At 40.0% G+C, this 22,870-nt stretch overlaps 1 protein-coding gene and 1 pseudogene across 7 annotated transcripts in view; both read right to left on the minus strand.

Annotated features, from left to right (window-relative positions):
* The window catches only part of Mtf2 (metal response element binding transcription factor 2), a 45,329-nt gene extending 22,818 nt beyond the window's left edge, over window positions 1-22,511 (minus strand). For 2 of the 7 annotated variants that reach the window (XM_052198217.1, XM_052198221.1), the window contains exons 1-7: window positions 22,209-22,469; window positions 18,687-18,892; window positions 7,545-7,743; window positions 7,356-7,437; window positions 1,937-2,032; window positions 1,617-1,717; window positions 883-1,031 (exon numbers count right to left, since the gene is read on the minus strand). In XM_052198217.1, the coding sequence (XP_052054177.1) occupies window positions 883-1,031; window positions 1,617-1,717; window positions 1,937-2,032; window positions 7,356-7,437; window positions 7,545-7,743; window positions 18,687-18,709 (650 nt within the window). In that variant the 5' untranslated portion in view covers window positions 18,710-18,892; window positions 22,209-22,469. Of the gene's footprint in view, window positions 1-882; window positions 1,032-1,616; window positions 1,718-1,936; window positions 2,033-7,351; window positions 7,440-7,544; window positions 7,744-18,686; window positions 18,946-22,208 lie in introns of those variants that run through there. The other 5 variants (XM_052198218.1, XM_052198222.1, XM_052198219.1 and 2 more) reach the window with 5 other exon arrangements.
* Window positions 11,324-11,790, minus strand: LOC127695901 (40S ribosomal protein S27-like; annotated as a pseudogene).
* Window positions 22,512-22,870: the final 359 nt, after the last annotated feature.

The following is a 22,870-nucleotide window of genomic DNA, read 5'->3' on the forward strand; positions in this document are numbered from 1 at the left end:
ACAGAGAAACCCTGTCTCCAAAAAAGCAAATCCAAAAAAACAAAAAAAACAAAACAAAACAAAAAATCAATACCAATTTTTAAATGTATAATCACATTAAATATGATATCCAATGAACTGAGTCAACTTCACACTCCAAAGTGCAAAGTAGGCCTCTACAGCATGCATTTTCCCCTAGCTAACTATAATGGCGTATCTGGCCATTATAGGAAGGGAGAAAAAAAGAGAAAGACCAGAGGAAGGAAGAGGGGGAAGATAAGATGGGGAGAGAAAGAACAGTAGTGGTATTTTTTTAATAAACTTATTCTTTCATACATTTGCAATTCTCTATCAGTGATAGCACCTGCAACCCTGGTGCTCTTGAAAAGGCCTTGAGTATCTTTGAATTTGGTTTTGTCAAGACAGGGTGTCTCTGTTTAGCCCTGGCTGACCTGGAACTCACTCTGTAGACCAGGCTGGCCTTGAACTCAGAAATCCACCTGCCTCTGCCTCTCAGAGTGCTGGGATTAGCCACCACCGCCCGGCCAGGCCTTGAGAAGCTAAGGCCAGTTACGTAGTATGTGTAGAGCAAGACCATGACTCAAACAAGAAAAAGAGGTCTTCATAAAAAGTTCTTTTAAGGGGCTGGAGAGATAGCTCAGTGGTTAAGACTGTTCTTCCAGAGGTCCTTTGTTCAATTCCAAGCAACCATATAGTGGCTCATTACCACCTGTAATGGGATCTGATGTCCCCTTCTAGTGTCTCTGAAGACAACTACAGTGTACTCATATACATGAAATAAATAATTGTTTTTAAAAAAGTTGCTTTGTTTTCTAAAAAAAGATGATAATATACATTAGGAAATATCACATCAAGGGACATTAAATAACTGTGTTTACTTACTCTCCAGGGCCTCCACAATAGCAGTAGCACTGCTGGACATTGGTTTTATGACCTGCATCCCATTCAAGGTCAGCCACACTATAGGGTAATGTCTGCTTCATGACTTGCAATGCTTTGGCATTTGGTCCTTTCTTAAGTGCACCACCCCTCTACATATTAGAGGGAAAAGATTTGAAAATGTAAAGGTCAAGTTTTTTAACCAAATTTTCTAATTTTTAATTCTAGTTTAAAAGTGCCTGACACTTCTGAAATAATTCCATTCTGAATTTCTATGATACCATACTGTCTGTCTGTTACTAATAATGTATTTATTTTATTATATTCTTCCAATTTATTATCCTAATCCCACACCATTATCAGAAAGCACAAAAAAACTACGAGCAGGGTTGAAGAGATGGCTCAGCAGTTAAGAGCACTGACTGCTCTCCCGAAGGTCCTAAGTTCAAATCCCAGCAACCACATGGTGGCTCACAACCATCCGTAATATGATCCGATGGCCTCTTCTGGGGTGTCTGAAGACAGCTACAGTGTACTTATATATAGTAATAAAGAAATCGTTTTTAAAAAAAAAACAAAAACTAGGAGCCATTTAAGGATCATTAATAAAAACAATTCTAACCAATATTAGCTGCTAATTTCATTCAGAACAAACTTTTCAATGTACATAGTCATTTCAATAAGGCCTTGCAAACTCCAGTTACTAATATTTAGCCCAAAACACTTTTAAAAGATACCTTTGTTGTTGTTGCAAAAACGCACTGTCGACAAAGCCACTTTTCATCTGAATCAATCACACTCGAGTCAATATGAGGTGTATGACACAGCTGATGATATCCTTCATATCAAAAAGACAGAAAGCAAATTCTATTTCATTAGCAAGTACTGCAGTATGGGATTTCAAGAAGGCATTTTACTTTTAGTTTTGTTGTTCTCTACATTATAAATGATGAATAGATGTTATGATAAAGTTTCAAATTAGCAAAACAAGTATCTACAGTCACTAGTCTTCAATAGACTAACTCAGTAATAAGATCTGAGAAAAATGAATGTTTACCTTGACCACACTTATCACATATAACCATTTCATTGGGAGCTTCTGAATACTCTTCTTGACATATTGTACAGACCATTTCCCCACTCCCAGTGGCTCCTGAAACAGTAAAGCAACATTAAACAGTCATGAGGAATTCCAAAGAACTTTTATGACTCGGTGCAGCCACAGGCGTGTTACCTGTGTCAGAATGCTCAGCAAAGCGAGCGACTACACAGCTCTCTAGCCCCTTCCCTCCCCTTCCTAACTCACCATGTCTGCCTACATGCGTCAATCTGCTTTTGGGCATAAAGCATGACTGTTCTCACTTCAAATACAGTATGAATGGTGATAGGAGCTAAGTGAGGTGGTTTGAATGAAAATGGCCACCATATACTCATAAATGCCATATGAGTATAATAAGTGGCATTATTGGAGGTGTGGCTTTGTTGAGAGAAGTGTATCAATGCAGGGTAGGCTCCCAGGTTTCAGAAGCTCAAGCCAGACCCAGTGTCTCTCTCTCCCTGCTGCCTGGAGATCCAGATATAGAGCTCTCAGCTCCTCTCCAATACCATGTCTGCCTGTGTGCTGCCATGTATGACTATTGAGTAAACTCAACTGTAAGTAAGCCCCAACTAGATGAATGAATGAATGAATGAATAAATGAATGATAAATAAATAAATAAATAAACAAATAAATAAAACAAAAGTTGCCCTGGTCACAGTGCTTCTTAGAAGCAAAAAAAAAAAAAAAAAAAAAAATCACAAACACACTGAGAAAAATTTATTAGCACTAAAACTTTTCTGCAGAACACTTCTACTCAGGTTCAGATACTCATCTTTTACATTAGTATCACAAGAATACACAGAATAGTAAAGGAAGCTATGTGCTCCCCTGCTTGACTTAAGAATAGTTCTTTCTTTGTATTTATCAATTATGAAATATAGCAATTATTTCATGGCTTATATCTAGAAATATAATGTCTAATAATATACTCAAAGAGAATTCTACCACCACAAAAGTTGGAAGTACCAATTATTATATGTGCTAAGCAAGAAATTACTGTTTCCTTAACATTCTTGTTCTTAAAAAAAACTTCAGCAGGTGTGGTTGCACACACCTTTAATCCTAGCACTCAGGAGTCAGAAGCACTAGAATCACTGAGTTTGAGGTCAGACAGAGTGAGTTCCAGGACAGCCAGGGCTATACAGAGAAACCGTGTCTGGGGGAGTGAGAAGGCACAAATTTGTAAACCCAGCACTCAGGAAGCAGAGGCAGGTGGATCTCAGTGAGCCCAAGGCTCACTGTAGTGAGTTCCAAGATAGCTAGACCTACTACATAGTGAGACCCTGACATAGTAAAACTGTCTCAAAGTAAAGAACAAACCAAAACAAACAAAAAAAAACCTTTGGGCTGGAGAGATGGCTCAGTGGTTAAGAGCACTGTCTGGTCTTCCAGAGGTCCTGAGTTCAATTCCCAGCAACCACATGTTGACTCACAACCATCAGTAATGGGATCTGATGCCCTCCTTTGGTGTGTCTAAGAACACCTATAGTGTGCTCATATAAATAAAATAAATCAATCTAAAACCAAAAAGTGTTACTATAAAAAAACCTTCGCGGAGCCAGATGTGGTGGCACACGCCTTTAATCCCAGCACTTGGGAGGCAGAGGCAGGTGGATTGCTGAGTTCGAGGCCAGCCTGGTCTACAGAGTGAGTTCCAGGACAGCCAGGGCTATACAGAGAAACCCTGTCTCGAAAATACCTAAATAAATAAATAAATAAATAAATAAATAAATCCTTCAAAATTTTAATATATTTCCATCTCAACACAATTATCAATTCTAGTATCTTCCTCTTATTTCAATATAGAAAAAAATAATATACTCTATACATAAGCAATAAATACTTATAATTTTATGTTATAAATCAAGCATTGTGTTACACTTCACTCTTTAAAAACTAACTTTATTTGATGGGTTGGTTTTTTTTTTGGGGTGGGGGGAGTCTATGTATCCCAAGCTCGCCTGGATTCACTTTGTTACCCTTAAACTCCTGTTGAAATGTTTCAGCCTCAACCTCTGATTTGCTAGGATACAGATCTGAGTCACAGAAGTCCCCACTACCAAAAGACTCTGTTAGTATACTATTCATAAAGAAGTGACAAGTCAGCTGGGCAGTGGTAGTGCACACCTGTAACCCCAGCACTCAGGGAGGCAGAGCCAGGTGGATTTATGAGTTCGAGGCCAGCCTGGCCTACAGAGTCCCAGGACAGCCAGGGCTATACAGAGAAACCCTGTCTCAAAACCCTCCCCACCAAAAAAAAAGAAAGTTAAAGAGGATGAAATCCAACACATTCTTTTGACCTCCACAAATACTCCTACCACCAACACATGAATAAATAATAAATCTTAGGGCTGGAGAGATGGTTCAGTGGTTAAGAGCACTGATTGCTCTTCTGAAGGTCTTGAGTTCAATTCCCAGTAATCACATGGTGGCTCACAACCATCCATAATGAGATCTGACACCCTTTTCTAGTGCGTCTGAAGACAACTAGTGTACTTACATATAATAAATAAAACTTAAAAAAAATCTTGCCGGGCGGTGGTAGCGCACATCTATAATCCCAGCACTCTGGGAGGCAGAGGCAGGCAGATTTCTGAGTTCGAGACCAGCTTGGTCTACAGAGTGAGTTCCAGGACAGCCAGGGCTACACAGAGAAACCCTGTCTTGCAAAAAAAACAAATCCAAAAAACCAAAAACAAAAAAACCCTTAAAGGTATTTATCAAATATTTACTTCAAATAAAGTGGGCATAGTGGCAAACAGCTTTAATCCTAGTACTTGGGAGGCAGAAACAACCCTGCTTACAGTTCAGTTCAGATCAACCTGTTCAACATAGCAAGTTCCAAGCCAGTCAAGGGTATAATACCCTATCTCAAAAAATAAAATAAAAATGGCCAGGCACTTGAGAAGCAGGCAAATCTCTATGAGTTCCAGGCTGGAACGCAGTGCCATATGTAAAGAGAAACCATGTGATGAAAAAAAAACAGCAATTACCAAAAAACAAACAAAAACTAATATACAGCTCAGTGTCTAAAAGCAGATACTGCTCTTATAGATGATAAGTTTCCTGCACCTATAGCTGAGGCTTACAACTGGCTGTCCAGGCTTTCTGACACATCTGGCCTCTTTTCAGTCACATACACTCACTTTCCTATTTTTAAATTAATTTTATTTTTTAATTCAATTTTAATTAAAAAATATTAAATGAAGTTATAATAAACACTTCTCCCTAGCTTCTTTCTTTTCAATTATATTTTATTAATAAACTTCTAGGGACTGGGTAGATGGCTCAGCACTGACTGCTCTTCCCGAGGTCCTGAGTTCAACTCCCAGCAACTACATGGTGGTTCACAACCATCTGTAGTGGGGATCCAATGCCCTCTTCTGGTGTGTCTGAAAACAGCAACACTGTACTCACACATGAAATTTTTAAAAAAAAATCTTAAAAAAAAAAAAACTTCTAGAAAAGTTAAATAAATTAGAATATATTTTTATTCATTTAATGCAACTGCTGAAAAGAATAGCCAAAACAGAAACTTACATGTCAACAGCAATGCAGGAATATATCATTTCATAGAAACAAATACTAGGTATTTAAAACCTTTCTAACCCTGTCTCAATATATGTTTGCTATACATTTCTTATTTATTTATTATTTATTTAATGTATGAATGCTCTGCTGCATATATATCTGCCTGCCTGAAGAGAGCATCAGATCCCCCAATTGATGGTTGTGAGCCACCATGTATGTGGTTGCTAGGAATTGAACTTAGAACCTCTGGTAGAGCAGCCAGTGCTCTTAACCACTGAGCCACCTCACCAGCCCACATTTCTTTTTAATATAAAATTTATTTTTAATTTATATGCACTGGTATTTTACCTGCATGTGTCTTTGCAAGGGTGTTAGATCCCAGGGAACTGGAGCTTACTGACAGTTTTGAGCTACAATGTGGGTACTAGAAATTGAATTTGTGGCTCTGGAAGAGCAGCCAGTGTTCTTAACCACAAAATCATCCTCTCTAGCACATAATATAGATTTCTTTAAACAACTAGCATGGCTATATTTTTTCCCAGATTTATGTAAACTTTTAGAACATACCTTATTAGATAAAAATCATTTGAGTTATATAATCATAATTATAAGCAGGTTTCTCTTTCTCTTTTTTGTTTTGTTGTGTTTGTTTTTTTCAACACAGGGCTTCTGGGTAGCTCTGGCTATCCTGGAACAAGCAAGCTCTGTAGAACTAGAAATTTGCTGCCTCCAAGTACTGAGATTAGACACGAGCCACCCATCTCAAGTTTCTTACAGCACTTTCAAGCACAGAGCAACCACTCACCTGACCCACTAGCTAAGTGCTTGTTTAACATCAAGCTTTTACACCTTTCTATCTCTGCATACCGCTTTCCTTTTCTACCACTTTAAAAGAAATAAAGGGAACTAGAAAAATGGCTCAGCGTATTCTTTCAGAGAACCCAGATTCAGTGCCCAGCACCCACGTGGTGACTTAACAACCATCTGGAAACTCAAGTTCCAGGGGATCTGACACTTCTTCTGACCTCCAGAATCACCAGACATTCACATGTGAGACACACACACACACACACACACACACACACACACACACACACACACACGAGTGAATGAATGAATGAATGAATGAATCAAGAAATAAAGAGAAAGGGGGCTGGAGAGATGGCTCAGCAGGTAAGAGCACTGACTGCTCTTCCGAAGGTCATGAGTTCAAATCCCAGCACCCATGTGGTGGCTCACAACCATCTGTAAATAAATCTGACTCCTTCTTCTGGTGTCGGAAGACAGCTACAGTGTACTTACTTACATTAAATATTTAAAAAAAAAAAAAAAAGAAAGAAAGAAAGAGAAAAAAAGAGAATGAAAAAAGATGGGATTTAAAAGGCAGAAAGGGGTAGATAAGTGGTGGTGCATGCCTTTAATCCCAGTAATTGAGACAGCAGGCAGATCTGAGTTCAAGGCCACCCTGATCTACAGAGTTAGTTCCAGGATAACCAGGGCCACACAGAGAAACTGTCTTGGTGAAGAAAAAAAAAAAAGACAGAAAGACCTATGTCAAACCTACCCAAATCTCCAAAAAGTAAAAAGGCTAAAACTCAGCATGTAGAAAAATAACAGGAATAACAGTAGATGGTAGTAAATGATTCAATTAAAGTATAGAGAGCTTTGTTTATAAAACAAGGAAGAATAATTGTGTATATTGAATACATTTTTAAACTTCTCCTTATATATGCTACCCAGTCACTATTTTAAACAATATATTCAGTATCATTAGCACCAGAAAAGTCATGTTGAAGAAAACTAAGTTTCAATATAAATCACATTCAAGAGAAACATAGCACCTGCCTGTTTGGATGTCCTTCCAGAGAACCCAGGATTTGGAACTGTCCTCAAATATGATGAAGCAGCTCTGTTTCAGTATGTTTATCTGCAATACAGAAGAAATCAATAATCTCTTAAAACTGTAAGCATGAGGTTAACTTTTAAATTATTAAAAAGTATAATGCAAGTATAGCAGAAATTAAGGTAACTTGCCTTTTTGATAGTTCCAAGATAAAACAAGCCATCTGACCATCTAGCTAAGACATCTTGACCCTCTTCAAATTTACATGCTGGTTTTTTGGCTTTATGTCCATCCTGTAAAGACAGCTTGTTCAAGGATGCTGAGGTCTTTTGGTTTCGACGTAAAGGAGACCGCTTGTGGACCAGTGAATTACCTGCTCCTGTAGAGTCTCTGTTCAAGAAATAAAAGATGTAGAAGATTTTATACCAGATGCATTTCATATATTAATCAAATTTTTGGTATAAAACCTTAACTTGTGAGAAAAGCAACAAATAACTCAAATGACAAATACTTCCTAAGTAGATGTAAAACAAAAGAGCGATAATTCACTCACTGCATATTCGTTAAGCCAGGATTCAGAAGTCATTTCTGTATTAGTGTATCTGCCTCATAAATAACAGCTGAAAACAACTAAGCATGGCAGCACAAGCTGAGCATAAGGAAAAGTTCCAGGCCAACGTGAGCTACTACATATTTGGGACCCTAGCCTTTAAAGAGTCGTGAAGATGTGAGCCTTAACTTCCTAGCTTAGACCAAAGGTAATTAAGATACATGGCTTCTGGGGTATACGACTATGTTCACATCTGCTGAAAGGGCAATAACAAACTTTCTAAAAGCTGGGCAGGGGTGGTGCACGCCTGTAATCCCAGCACTTGGGAGGCAGAGGCAGGCAGATTTCTGAGTTCACGGTCAGCATGGTCTACAGAGTGAGTTCCAGGACAGCCAGGACTACACAGAGAAGAAACCCTGTCTCGAAAAAAAACAAAAACAAAAAAACCTCTACAGAGAATCACTAAGTGAAGTGGGGAGAATAAATCAATCCAAATATGCAGACAACTGAACAGGTGACAAGCTCATCAGATAAAGGCATAGGCCAACAAGCCTGATGACCTGAATTTGATCCCCAGTACTCACAAGAAAGAAAAAGAACAGACTCCTGCCCGAGTACAAAGGCAAGTGTACACATAAATACACACACAAAATGAATGTAATTAGATTTAAAAACTTGATTTCACAAAATTACAATCAAGCGGAAAAGTAAGATTTTTATTTTTTAAGCAATGATCCCAAATGATAAACTATAAAGTCATTATAACTTACATATTAAAAACTGAACAATATAGCATGCCAATTTTTTTTAAAGTTTATGTGTATGGGTATTTTGCCTGAATGCATGTCTGAGCATGTCTGGTGTCACAAGAGACCAAGAAAAGATGTTGGATCTCTTAGCCATTCTATGGGTGCTAGGGCCAAACCAGAGTCCTCTAGAAGAGCTGCCAGTTCTCTTAACTGCTGAGTCGTTGTCTCCAGCCTCAACATCAACTTTCTTAAACAACAAAGCAAGTTTGGCTTCATTGTTCCAATTTTAGATATTTTACTGGTTAACATTCAAGGATATGTAAAACTATACAGACAATAAGAGACCATAAAAGTTTAGTTAAAAAAAAAAAAGAAAGTGAAAACAGTCTCTATAGCTAAGAACAAAGGTTAGGTAAAAAAAGAAAGTGAAAACAGTCTCTATAGCTAAGAACAAAGGAAACCCGCTTGCAATGTCTAAAAATAACACAAATTCTGGGAAATATGCCCATGCTCCAACATGGAACCTTGAAGACAATACCATAAGCAAAACAACCTAGATAAAATAGATAACTACTGTTTAATTCTGGTTATCTGAGATACAGTTAAATTTGTATCTGGGGGTAGAAGAAAGGATTAAATGTTTATGGGAACAGAATTTTGGTATAAAAGAAATACATTTTAAGGTTGTCCTAAAAAGAATTAAGATGATACCTTTCCCCTAAATAGCTGAAAAATATTAATCTATGTATCTAACAAACTCAAAACCCTACCAGCACAGTAACCAACAAGACAGCTGGGGATGTACTCATTTGGTAGAATGCTTGCCTAGCATGCACAACATCCTTGGTTCTATCCCCAACACAAGACAAAAATAAACAAACGAAAAACAGGTACACACCTGTAATCCCAGTACTGGGGAGGTAGAGAAAGGAAGATGAGAAGTTCAGGGTCATCCTCAACTACACAGATAGTTTAAGAAGTTCAAGACCAGCCTGGCATATGTCTAAGCCTGTATAAATAAGCAAACACTCTAAACCCAGTGGTTACTTCAGGGGTCTCGAATCCCTACATTAAGTAACTGTCTTAGTTACTTACTGCACTTGGTGAAGTGCAGCATAGGAAACCTCAAACCAACCTACACAGTGACACACTTTCTCCAACAAGGCCACACCACCTAATAATAGTGCCACTCAATATGCAAACCTTCCAACACATGAATCTATGGGGCTAAACCTATTCAAACCACTACTCCCTGGCCCCTATCAGCTTGTAGCCATAACACAATGCAAAATGTATTTAGTCCAACTTCAAAAGTCCCATAGTCTATTGCAGTGACAACAATGTTTAAAGGTCCAAAGTTCAAAATCTCTTCTGAGATTCATGCAATCTCTTTACTGCAACCCCCTATAAAATCAAAATCAAAAAGCAGACAGCATATTCCAAAATAAAACGATATACACATTACCATTTCAAAAATGTCACAGTTAGAAAATACTGGACCAAAGCAAGACCAAAAACCTGCTAGGCAAACTCTAAACTCTGCATCTTCATGTCTGATGTCCAATTCCGTTCAGCTTTGTTGACTATAACACAATTCTTTCTCCTGGGCTGGTACCACTCCTGTTAGCAGCTTTCCTCAGCAGATATCCCATGGCTTTAGCATCTCGAACATCTTGGGGTCTCCAAGGCAACTTCAACTGGACAGCTTCTTGTTCCAGTGTCTGGGATCCACACAGAATCTTTGTATCACGCTAGGCTATGGCTGACTCCACTCCACTGGGGCTGTTGTTCTTGGTGATCATCCCATGGTAGTGATATCTCCAATATACTGGTTTCTTCCGCTGCAACTAGGCTTCATCAATAGGCTTTCTTGATGGTACCAAGGCTCTACTTCATTGCATGGTCCCTTCAGTCCTGGGTCTTCAAATGTCAATGAGGCTGTACCTTCACCAATGGCCTTTTCTGGCCTCTCACAATGCCTAACAGCAGTTGTTCTCCATAACCCCTTCATAACTTCACAACCAGTCTACTGGGTATCTCTTACAAATTACCAAGTCCAGCTGAAACATGAACTACAACCAGATTTCACTTCAGTGATGCTGGTCTCTTCTTAATCACCATGAACTTCCTAGCTCTAGCTAACTAGCCATCAACTGTCCCAGTAGTCCCTTCTATTCTTGACTAAAACCATAGCCACAAGGCTTAAGCCACCAACCAAGTTCTGCTGCTTACTACAGCTGAAGCATGGCACCCTTCTATTACATTATTAACAGCTTTCTGTTTTCCAGCGCCCTCACTGCCTAAGCTTGGCTGTCGTGGAGCTTGCTCTGTAGATCGACCTTGAACTCAGAGATGCCTCTGCCTCCTGACTGCTGGGATTAAAGGCTCGTATCACCACACCTGGACCTAAGCTTTTCTTTTCATCATCGTTATTATAAGCATGACCACTATGCCTCAAAATCCGGATCAAAAAAGCCTGTGGAGGATCACAGATGAGCCTTACATTTCTGGATTGTAGCTCATTCCAGATATAGTGAAGTTGAGAGAATTGCCATCATAAACCATCCCTTGTCAGTTCGACACACAATCATATCTCCTTATGTCCAAATAAAAACATACATCCAAAATGTGTTTATTGGGAAGGTTCCCACTCATCTTGAATCAGGGACTTTCAATGCTGCTTCCTCCTGAAGGAACATCCTTCTGTCGGCCTTGCTTTTCAACCTGTCAGCTGACAGGGCAGTGGAGCAGCCAAAACACAAAACTACTGTTTGTGCATGGCTAAAGACTGTGGGGACTTTACAGCATCCTGGGCATTTCACATCCATAAAGCAGGACTTGGGGCTCTGCACCAGACACTTTTCCTTGTGTTTCCTCTTCTCCCCTTCTCGGGAGGGATGAAGGAGATCCTGAGAGGCAAGTTCTTGTAGGAGGTTATCACCGCTGGAAAAGCGTTATCTCTATTTTTTATTATGTGTGTATATATATACCTGTATAGGGATATGCACACACATTGGTGCAGGTGACCTTGAAGGCTATATGGTATCAGATCCCTCTGTATAACCAGAATTACAAGTAGTTGGGGACCAAACTTGGTTCCTCTACAAAAGTGGTTTGCACTCTTAACTGCTGAGCCATCTTGACAGCCCCTGGGATATATCATTTGATAGAAAAGCAATGAGTGCCAATGGTAACAAATGACTAAAAAAAGTCTTTCTTCATTAGTTTACTACCCTACAATAAATAAGGCCCTGACTTAACAACTTAGTAATTGGCTGATTTAATTTAAATAACGTAAATTAAGGGAAAAGGGCTATTTTCTCCATCGTATCGTCCCAATTTATTCTCCTACTTATCTAGGAAAACATCTGAATTAATTGTTAGAGCCTAGGTAGCTTAATCTAAATAATCTCTGAACCAATAATATGCCTCAGCAAGTAATGGTACTTGCTGCAAAATTTGACAACATGAGTTTGATCCTCAGAATCCATAGACTAGAAAAAATTAACTGCAGCAAGTTGTCCTCTGACCTCCACATGAATGCAATGGTACACAGGTACCTGCACATACACCAACAATATGTATTTTGAAATGTAGCTAGGTAGTTGTGCAGCATGCCTTTAATCCTATCACTGGGGAAGCAGAGGCAAGTGGATTTCTGTGAGTCCAAGAAAGTTCCAAGATAGCCAGGGCTACTCAGAACAACCCTGTGTCAAAACCAAACCAAAACAAACAAAATGCATTTAAAATACTTTCTGGGGCTGGAGAGACAGCTCAGTGGTTAAGAGCACCAACTGCTTTTCCATAGGTCCTGAGTTCAATTCCCAGCAACCACTTGGCAGCTCTCAACCACCAGTAATGGGATCTGATGCCCTCTTCTAATGTGTCTGAAGACAGCTCCAGAGTGTTTATATAAATAAAGTAAATAAATAAATCTTTGAAAGTACTTTCTGAGGCTACAATTTCAAGACACAGATGAAGTTCTAGTGTATGGACTTCACGTCCTGGAGCATACAGCCAAAAAATTATATATAGGCTTAGTGGGATAGTTCAAAAGTGGGAATAGGGGAATTAGGAATGAGGTGATCTGAGAAGAGCTGGGGATGAATTCGATCAAAATACATTTTAGCAGCTGGATATCCATGGCCCACACCTTTATCCCAGTACTCAGGAGGCAGAGGTAGCTGGATCTCTTGAATTTGAGGTCAGCGTGGTCTACAGAGTAAGCTCTAAGACAGCCAGGGCTACACAGAGAAACACTGTCTCAAAAAAAAGAAAAAAAAGAAGAAAAAAAGAAAAAAAATGAAAAAGAAAAAGAAAATTACCAAATTTTTAAAGAATTAATAGATTGTGAAAATACATTTAAGGACCTAGCATAGTATCATTTCTCAAAAAGAGAACAAAGTAATCTGTAATTTCAATTATTTTTCTTCAATTAAAAAAATGAGTCTTTGCTCTCCACCCTGTATAGAGTCTGTGTTCTTAGAAAATTGTAGGGCTTGCTTACAATATCCAGCACACCTATCACACACAATGCATAGATAAACAATACATGACAGTAACTACTAGTAACAACTGGCTACTTAAATAAAGACTAGATTAAGGGTTGTTTACTCTAAGGGCTGAAAGCTACCACCCCCAAAATAGGACTCACCTCCCTAGTAGGAACTTTCATCCCTCTATTGTGCCGCTCCAATTTCCCTCCTCTTCTCTGGCAACAGCAATCAGCCATGACACCTCCACCACAATCACGTTTCCAGTACCCTTGCCACTACTCTAGTCCATGATGAACCACTCGGCAGCTAAGGGAAGAAAGGAAGGAAAATCTAATCCTTCACACTGGCACACCTTGCCCTTCATTCACCAATCTATAAGGCAAAAGGATCTTGCAATAGTGGGGGGTAGAAAGGAATCAACACTAAGGGACAAAACAACAAGCAAACAAGACAAAACCCACTTCATCTACCCCAACTCCAGGAACAAGTCTCATCATTTTGGGTTTTTTGTTTTGGTTTTAATGTTTTGAAACAGGATGTCACACTGTAGCTCAAGCTAGCCTCTGCTTTAAAAGGTCTAGGATTATAGGCATGAGTCACCATTCAGAGCGCTTCTAAACAGCACAAAACTGCCATGGTTGCTACATTCTTTCCCAGAATTTCTTCTCCCTGTGATGTGAAGGATATAACCTAACAACAGATGAGGGAGCCACTTTGGTAGTATCTTTTGATGGACTCAGATACAGTCAAATCCACAAGGCCAAAACGGGACTCAGATGAAATCCTGCACCAAACCTATGGGAAAGTAATTCTCTTACCTCTTGATACAGAGTAAAATAAAATATGAGCCTGGATGTCTTCTTTTTAATTGAAGAGTATACCAACATCTAAAAATCAAAGAAACCAAAGTTCTACAGCGACCAGAAGGCATAGAAGGCTCTAGGACCAAAGAAATGGTTCAGTGGTTGTTAAGAGCAATGGCTGCTATTCCAGTTGAGCTGGGCTAGATTCTCAATACCTACATAGCAGGTCATTGTTGTTTGCAAACCTTAGTCTCAGGGGCTCTGACACCCATCCCTTTTTGGGTTTCATAGGCACCAGGTACACATACAAGGATGTTTACACAGGCAAAACACATTTTTTTTTTTCCTTTTAAAAGGCCAAACTGGCCAGGCAGTGGCAACGCATGCCTGCAATCCCAGCACTTGGGAGGCAGAGGCAGGCAGTTCTCTGAGTTCGAGGCCAGCCTGGTCTACAGAGTTCGTTCCAGGACAGTCAGGGCTACACAGAGAAACCCTGTCCTGAAAAAACAAAAAAACAAAACAAACAAACAAAAGGCCAAGCTGAGCAGTGGTGGTGCACAGCTTTTTTTTTTTCCTTTAAAGATTTATTTCACTCTGGGAGGCAGAGGCAGGCGGATTTCTGAGTTCGAGGCCAGCCTGGTCTACAGAGTGAGTTCTAGAACAGCCAGGGCTATACAGAGAAACCCTGTCTCGAAAAAACCAAATCCAAAAAAACCAAAAAACCAAAAAACCAAAAAACCAAAAAAAAAAAAAAAAAAAAAGAAAGAAAGAAAAGAAAAGAAAGATTTTTTATTATATGTTAAGTACACTGTAGCTGTCTTCAGACACTCCAAAAAAGGGCATTAGCTCCTGTTATAGATGGTTGTGAGCCATCATATGGTTGCTGGGATTTGAACTCAGGACCTTCGGAAGACCAGTCAATGCTCTTAACCACTGAGCCATCTCTCCAGCCCAGCAAAACACATTTTAAAAAATAATTTTATTTTAGAAAAGTTACTTCTACTCCTTTAGAAATTAAAAAAAAAAAACATTACAATACATTAAATTTTTTAAATTAAATAGAAATGGCCAGGCACAGTGGTGTATGCCTTTAATCCCAGCACTCAAGGAGCGGACACAGGAGATCTGTGAGTTTAAAGGTAACCTCATCTAAAGACCCTGCCTCAAAAAAAAAAAAAAAAAAAAAAAGGAAAAGAAGAGAAGCAACGGGGACTAGAGAGATGGTTTAATCAGTTAAGAGCACACAGTACTTTGACTCACAACAACCTGTAGAAGATTTGACACCTTCTGACCTCTTTTGGGCACTGCATTTACATGCACATACACACAAGCACAGAATCAAAAATAAAGTATTTTTAAAATTTATGTTTCAGTGTTTAGCCTGCATGTATATGACCGACATGCAGTGCCCAGGGAGAAACCAAGAGGGTAGCAGATTCCCCTGGAACTGGAACTACAGATGATTGTGAGCCACCACGTGAGAACTGGGAATAGGACCAGGGTCCTCTGGAAAAGCAGCCGGTGCTCTTAACTGCTGAGCCCTCTCTCCAGCCTCATTTGTTCATTCATATATTTTAAAGGAGTAAGTTAAGAAACAACAGGTCCCCAACCTATCCCAATATTTGTTTGTTTGTTTGTTTGTTTGGGGGTTTTGTTTTTTTTTTTTCTAGACAGGGTTTCTCTGTGTAGCCCTGGTTGTCCTGGAACTCACTGTGTATGTAGACCCGACTGGCCTCGAACTCAAAAATCCGCCTGCCTCTGCCTCCCAAGTGCTGGGATTAAAGGTGTGCGCGGCCACCACCACCCAGCCAATATTTATTTCCAAATGATTGTGTTTGTATACTTGCCTTTAATTAATTTCAGACCTATACTCTTTTATCTATTTTTAGATTTATAAATTTTATTTTGTGTTTTGCCTGCATGTATGCTTATGCACCACGTGCAACTTGGTGGTGCCTTTAGAGGTCAGAAGAAGGAATTGGATCCCTTGGAAATAAGAGTTGCAGATGGTTATGAAGCACTACCATGTTGGTGCTGGGAACTAAACGTAGGTCCTGTCCAAGAGCAACAAGGGTTCTTAACCAATGACCACCGCTTCAGCCCCTAGACTTACGTTGTAATAAAAGGTACCAATACATGTATCAACTCCCATTCCCTACCCCTCAAGTTTTATAAAACGTATTGAGTTACCTTACTTCATTAAAACTCCATAGAGAAACTAGAGAGATGGTTTAGCAGTGCAGAGTACTTACTGCTCTTGCAGTTTTGTTTCCCAGCACCCACATGGTAGCTAACCACTCACACAATTCAGGGGATCCAACATCCTGTTCTGGCCTTCATAGCACCAAGCAAGTACATGGTGAACATACATGTAGGCGTAACATTCATACACATAAAACAATAACAAGTACATCTGAACAATTAAGAGCCAGTAAAGTAGCTCAGCAGGTAAAGATGCCTGTCATCAAGCCTGGCGAGCTATAAGTTCTACACCTGAGAGTCATAATAGAACCAACTCTCTGAAATTGTCCTCTGATGTCCACACGTATACTTTGTAGCAACCACACTTACACAATAAATATAAACTCCATAAAAATACATGTAAATCATATATCTATATATGTGTGTTTGTGTGTGTGTGTGTGTGTGTATATAATTTAAATCAATTTTTCATCTGGACTAAAAATACTCCCTCTAAGAGCCAAGAACTATCTAATAAAATTCCCATTACCACACTTTTCAGTTGTTGGTCAAGATTGTCCAATAGACTCCTAAAACACTACAGACTATTGCTATTACCTTTGGTTACCCAACCCCAAGTGGGAGAAGTCCCTAATGCTAAAGATACCATGAACTTCAGACAGTGGGCCCAGAGACACCTAAATTAGAGCTGACCTGAAAGCCTCCCTAAGCACTAGCTTCATGGTACCAGAAGGTACCATGCAAGCTACCAAATCAAGGAAGTTAACAGTCCTATGACAGCTGACACAATAACCTTTATTTATGCAGTAGTGGCATGCATACCTTGATGGTAACCAGTAACTCTCTAATTGGACTTAAGACCCCACTCAGAGAGAAAAAAATCTTGTGTGTTCCTGGGAACCTAGCCAACTACCTAGGGCTAGTGAAGTTATGGATCTTAGAGGAGAACCTACAACCAGCATTTACTAAACCAGTACAATCCTTAACTATATCCTAAATATTTTTTTTCATTTAATGGCCAGTTAAGTGTAGTTCTCACTCCTCATCAAGAAAGAAACTTCCCTTTGCAACAGATGGGAGACCATTACATAAAACCACAATCAAGAGTTGTGGAGTCCAGTCACAACAGATATGTTTATAACACAACTCCTGTACCTAAGGCCTAGGAACACTGAGTTAGAGAAGAGCAGAAAGACTGTAGGGTGTGTGTGAACGTGTGGCTACTGCTAAAAATGTCAGAAGCTACACCCATAGCTCACCAATATGACTACCTAAACATGAGCTGAACAAGACGACACACGCTTTAATCCTAGCATTCAGGAGGCAAAGGCAGGCAGGTCTCTGAGCTCAAGGCCAGTCTAATCTACACAGTGAGTTCCACAGCAGCCAGACTACGAAAGACTACAAAGTGAAACCCTATTTCAAAAGAGAGACAGACACACCAACATGAGCAGAGGAAAGCCCATGAATCCTCAACCCTATCCAAAAACCTACAGGCAATTAAGGAATTGCCTATTAGTGGGGAAAATAGTCTTACCCAGGGAAGAGCACACCAGTTGGTTATCCAATACCAAATGATAACCTATACAAACCTTAAAACCTATACAAGTAACATTATACAGACTAAGAATATTTATATATTTAAGAATCAGTGTGTGATTCATTGACATATGGAACAATAAATAAGAGGCCACAAATTTGAAAGAGATGTTTATGGGGAGGGTTTGAAGAAAGGAAAAGGGAGGGGAGAATAATGTAATTACATTATAATCTCAATAAATAAAGTATATTTTTAATTCCATGAAAATAAGCCACTGAAAATTAAGTAGTATTATTAACTGGCACACAACTTGCAATCCTAGCACTAGAATAAGAATAAAAAATAAGAATAAAATAAACCGTAATAAGACAAACTGTTTGCCAAGAATCCTTAATATATCCTATTAATATATCATTTTAAGTTGCCAGAGATAATTTGAAACTGTTCCCTTCCACAAGCAACTGTTGTTCCTAGAGCTCACAGTATCTCTGCACCAAGACCACTGGGATTGTTCGTGTCATCTCAGAAGCTCACATCGAGACAGAGCTTTCTGGATCACATATTCTTTGTCTAGAGAAGCGGCACACAATAAAAGGATATGTGCATAAAGCTTCTCTAACGGCTTCTTGCTAGACCTAAAAATATCTCAGTCTGACTCATTGCAACTCACTGGTAGAGAGAGTGGCAGGAACTGTGGGCCTAGCTAGGAAAGTTTCAACACAGGAGTGCCAGGTTAGGCCGAGCAATAAGTAACAATTGACTTGTTCAGTTCCTACACACAGAACTTCACTTTGTAAAGAATTTCCCCAAGAAGTCTGGAGCTGTTCAATTACTACACTCAGCACTATGATGAAAAATCTTACTCTACTGAGCCACAGTCCTTCTTCCTTTGTTCTTCATGACTTGAAATTTTATTAATATATGCATTCAATGTTTTTCTCATTGCTGTGTAACTGACAAAAACAACATAAAAAAATGTATATTTTGGCTCACATTTTCAGAGTATAGTCCATCATGGAAGGGGAGGCATAGTAGAAGAAGCAGGAGACCACTATCGCACTGATATCTGCAGTCAGGAAGATCAATGTTCATGCTCAGCTTGCTTCCTCCATTTGATTCAATCCAGGACCCCAGCCCATGGGTATGGTATGGTGGCCTCACATAGTCAGGGTGGGTCTTCCCTCCTCAGTTAAACCTTTCTGAAAACAATCATAGCATATCCAGAGGTATGTTGTCCATGGTGATTCTGAATCTAATCAAATTGACAATGAAGACCAACCATCACTTTATGTCTAAGTCCTACTTTTATGATTACATTATTTATCCCTCTGGTAATCATTTCTACTTTTTTTTCAACAGGGTCTCACGTGTCCCAGGCTAGATACAAACTCTTATATAGCTAAGAATAGCCTTGAACTTTGGATCATCCTGCCCCATTCTGCTGTCAAGAAATGCATTCTTGTAGAAATGGCTCAGCAGTTAAGAGCCAAAGGTTCTTCTGGAAGGCTGTCCTTCCAGAGGACTCAAGTTCAATTCCCAGGGCCATTGATTCTCAGCATTAACATGGCAACTTATAACCATTTCTAACTCCAGTTCCAAAAAGGGATAAGCCACCTTCTTTTGACCTCTGTGGGCAGTTCATGTGGTTCACACATATACATGCAGGCAGAACATCCATACATATAAAAGAAATAAGAAATAAAAGAGATGGCACTAAGTGTTCTTCCAAAGGTCCTGAGTTCAATTCCCAGCAACCACATGATAGCTTACAACCATCTGTAATGGAGTCTGATGCCCTCTTCTGGTCTGTCTGAAGACAGCAATGATGTACTCATATACATAAAATAAATAAATAAATCTTAAAACAAAAAGTCTTGCCCCTCCCCTTCAGTTTTTTTGAGACAGGGTTTCTCTATAAGACCCTGGGTGTTCTGGAACTCACTCTGTAGACCAGGCTGGCCTTGACCTCAGAAACCCACCGGCTCCTGCCTCCCAAGTGCTGGGATTAAAGGCGTGTACCACCACTGCCTGGCAAAACAAAAAGTCTTTTAAAAAAAGAAAGTGAAAAATCCATTCATTACTGCAGGTTAAATTTTAGAACCACTATAACAGGTGGAAAAATATCCTTTATGGGGGCTAGAGATGGCTCACCCGTTAAAAAAACACACATTACTCTTGGAGAAGAACTCAGTTTGGTTTCCAGCACCTATATTAGGCAGCTCACACCTACCTATAACTTTAGTCTGAGGAGATCTCATGCCTCTGGCCTCATTGGACACTAGCACATACACCTCCAACCCCACACATAATTTTAAAAAAATTTTTAAAAATTTGTTTAAATATCTTATACATTTTCCCCCAAAATTCGAGGTATATTCATTTGACAGAATGTTTCTTTTGTCTTCTCTAATCTCAGTTGTGTCCTTGTTTCTGACACTTGTTAGCTTTGAATTCAGCGATCTCAATTGCATACTCCATTCATACTCCATTATGAACCTACTTTGTACTTTCATCATTACTACCATCAAATATCATCAACTGTATAGAGCTTGAAGATGTTAAATGGTGCTTGCATATGCGCATGCTCACTCATGCATACATGTTTTTTGTATGTTCATTCTATCATTCCTTATTGCTCAAAGTCAAACTGCATACTCTACATGAGCACTGAACATGTCTATTGTTCAACAATGTTATTTCTAATACTTAAGACTACATTAACGGGCTGGAGAGATGGCTCAGCGGTTAAGAGCACTGACTGCTCTTCCAGAGGTCCTGAGTTCAATTCCCAGCAACCATATGGTGGCTCATAACCATCTCTAACGGAATCTGATGCCCTCTTCTGTTGTGTCTGAAGACAGCTACAGTGTACACATAAACATAAAATAAATAAATCTTAAAAAAAAAGACTACATTTAACACAGAAAGTCCCCAATATATACTTTTTGAACAAATAAGGAAAAAAAATTCTCCACAATGCACATCTAAGTATAGTTGTACTTAATACAACCAATGATAGTGGCTGATGTTAACTCAAGATAAGTAGTATCAGCAGAGCATGGTAGTGCACCTTTGGTCTCCATCAGCATTCATTGTGCAGATGCAGACAGATCTCTATCTGTTCAAGGCCAGTCTGGAATACAATTTGAGTTTCAGGTCAGGCTGGCCTTGGTTAAGAGCCCTCTGCCCCTCCAGAGGTCCTGAGTTCAATTCCCAGCAACCACATGGTGGTTCACAACCTTCTGTAATGGGATCAGATGCCCTCTTCTGGTGTGTCTGAAGACAGCAACAGTGTACTCACATTAATAAATAAATAAATAAATATTTAAAGTATTGTCCAGCATCCTAAAAAAAAAAAATCACCTTTTTTACCCACAATTTACCTTTAAGTTTATTCCCTCAAAAAAAAAAATCTCAAAAATTAAAACATAGAGGCTGAAAACAGTCTGCAGATAACTGCTGAGAAGTTACTATGAGATTACATGGAATCTATTTGAAGGAGAAAGTTACTTACTGCTAGAGAAAATGGAGTCAAATCAACCACTACTTACATATTTCTAGCTCTACTTTGATCTCCGGGGGTACTTTTCTATGTCAATTACAGGCTTGTCTGGGTTTTCAAATTCTAATTACTGTTACGTGGTAGTATCTTCAACCAAAGTTTTACTTAAAAAATAAGATAGCATCCCATACCCCTTTTCCTATTGTTCACAACCCCTAGTATCACTTAATAAATCCATCTCTGTCTGCCAAAGAAAAATTCTAACCACCAAGGACGGCAGATTGCAAATCACAGTTAAAGAGTTCGGGCACTGTGGAAACGTGTTAAGAAATCCCGTAAATTTTAGTTAAATCCCTTAAGGCCGAACGTAACTAGGTTGTAATGGTGAATACAAATATCAGAGCAAGAAATCTTAATTGAACAGAAGAATTACCACCAAATCTATCTCTTCCCGGTATCCATTCACCAATCACTTCTTCCCTTTAAGCTTCCAGGGATTGCTTTCCAAGGTATTTTCCTCATCCTCCCACTCTATCTAGCCCATCCGCTGGCGTCCCTACCACAATTCCACACAATTCCAGCACCCTCAGGTTCCAAACTCCTACTTCCCTCAGCACCCCCAAAGTGCCAGGCTCCCCGCATTCTGACGGCTCCTCCCCTCGGCTCCCCACCCCCCCCATCACCAGGTTCACCCTGCCCCTCCAACCGTCTCCCGCCCCCAGGTTCCTTCCTGCCCTCCAAACACAGCTTCCCTGTCTCAACGTTTTATCTAATTCCACGCCAACTGACTCCCGAACGCCCCGTTCGTTGCTCCAGTCCCTATTTTTACCAACATTTCACTGACTACTCTCGATCCATTCTTTCAACATATGCATCCATGCAAAAACACCCCCCACAGGACTCCCCTGCCCAAAGCGGATCCTCCATCTTTCCCCTTTCGTTTGCTTCCTTTCTTTCGTCTCTCCTCATCCCAACCTCCTCCCAGAGTCGGCTCCAAGGCCAAGGTCTCTCACCTCATTCGGTCACTTAAGTGGTGCCAACCGCTTCATACAGGAAAATAGAAGCAATCGCGTTCCCGTGGGCGCTTCCCCGCGAGTCCGGGCGCTCACTGGGCACCCGCCCCAGCGGGAGCCCTGCGCACACGCACGCACACACACACAGACACAGGCACAGACACACACACACCGAATTCCTTGGGGACGAGGGTTAGGGAGGAGAATGTGCGTTCTCACACCGGCTTCAAACACAGACCACTTCGCTACAGCCCTTCGCCATTTTGGTTTCCCGCGGACTACCAGTGCATTCTGGGAGCGCGGAGCTACTACGGGGCCGAATGGCAGCTCTCCAGAGCCGCAGAGGGGCGGGGCCTGGGCGGCGAGCGCGGAGGAACACGGCGCCCTACGTCCTGGACCAGCGCTGAACAAAGAGGGACTCTTTAATGTCGCGGTGGAACTAAGTCCTTCTGGTGCTGGTGCAGACACAATAGTGAACGCTGCGCTTCCAGACGCTGATGCTGTTTCTGTGTACTATGGCTCTTAAAAATAGAGATCATGCGGGTCTTTTTTAATACCCTCAGAAATAGGACATTGCTCAGTACATCTTGAAGAAAGGAAATTATTAACTGAAAAAATACTTTTCTTTTACTTTCACCTACAGGCCTGCTATTAGAATTCCC

The sequence above is a fragment of the Apodemus sylvaticus genome, chromosome 11 (assembly GCF_947179515.1).
Source record: "Apodemus sylvaticus chromosome 11, mApoSyl1.1, whole genome shotgun sequence".
NCBI classification, from domain to species: domain Eukaryota; kingdom Metazoa; phylum Chordata; class Mammalia; order Rodentia; family Muridae; genus Apodemus; species Apodemus sylvaticus.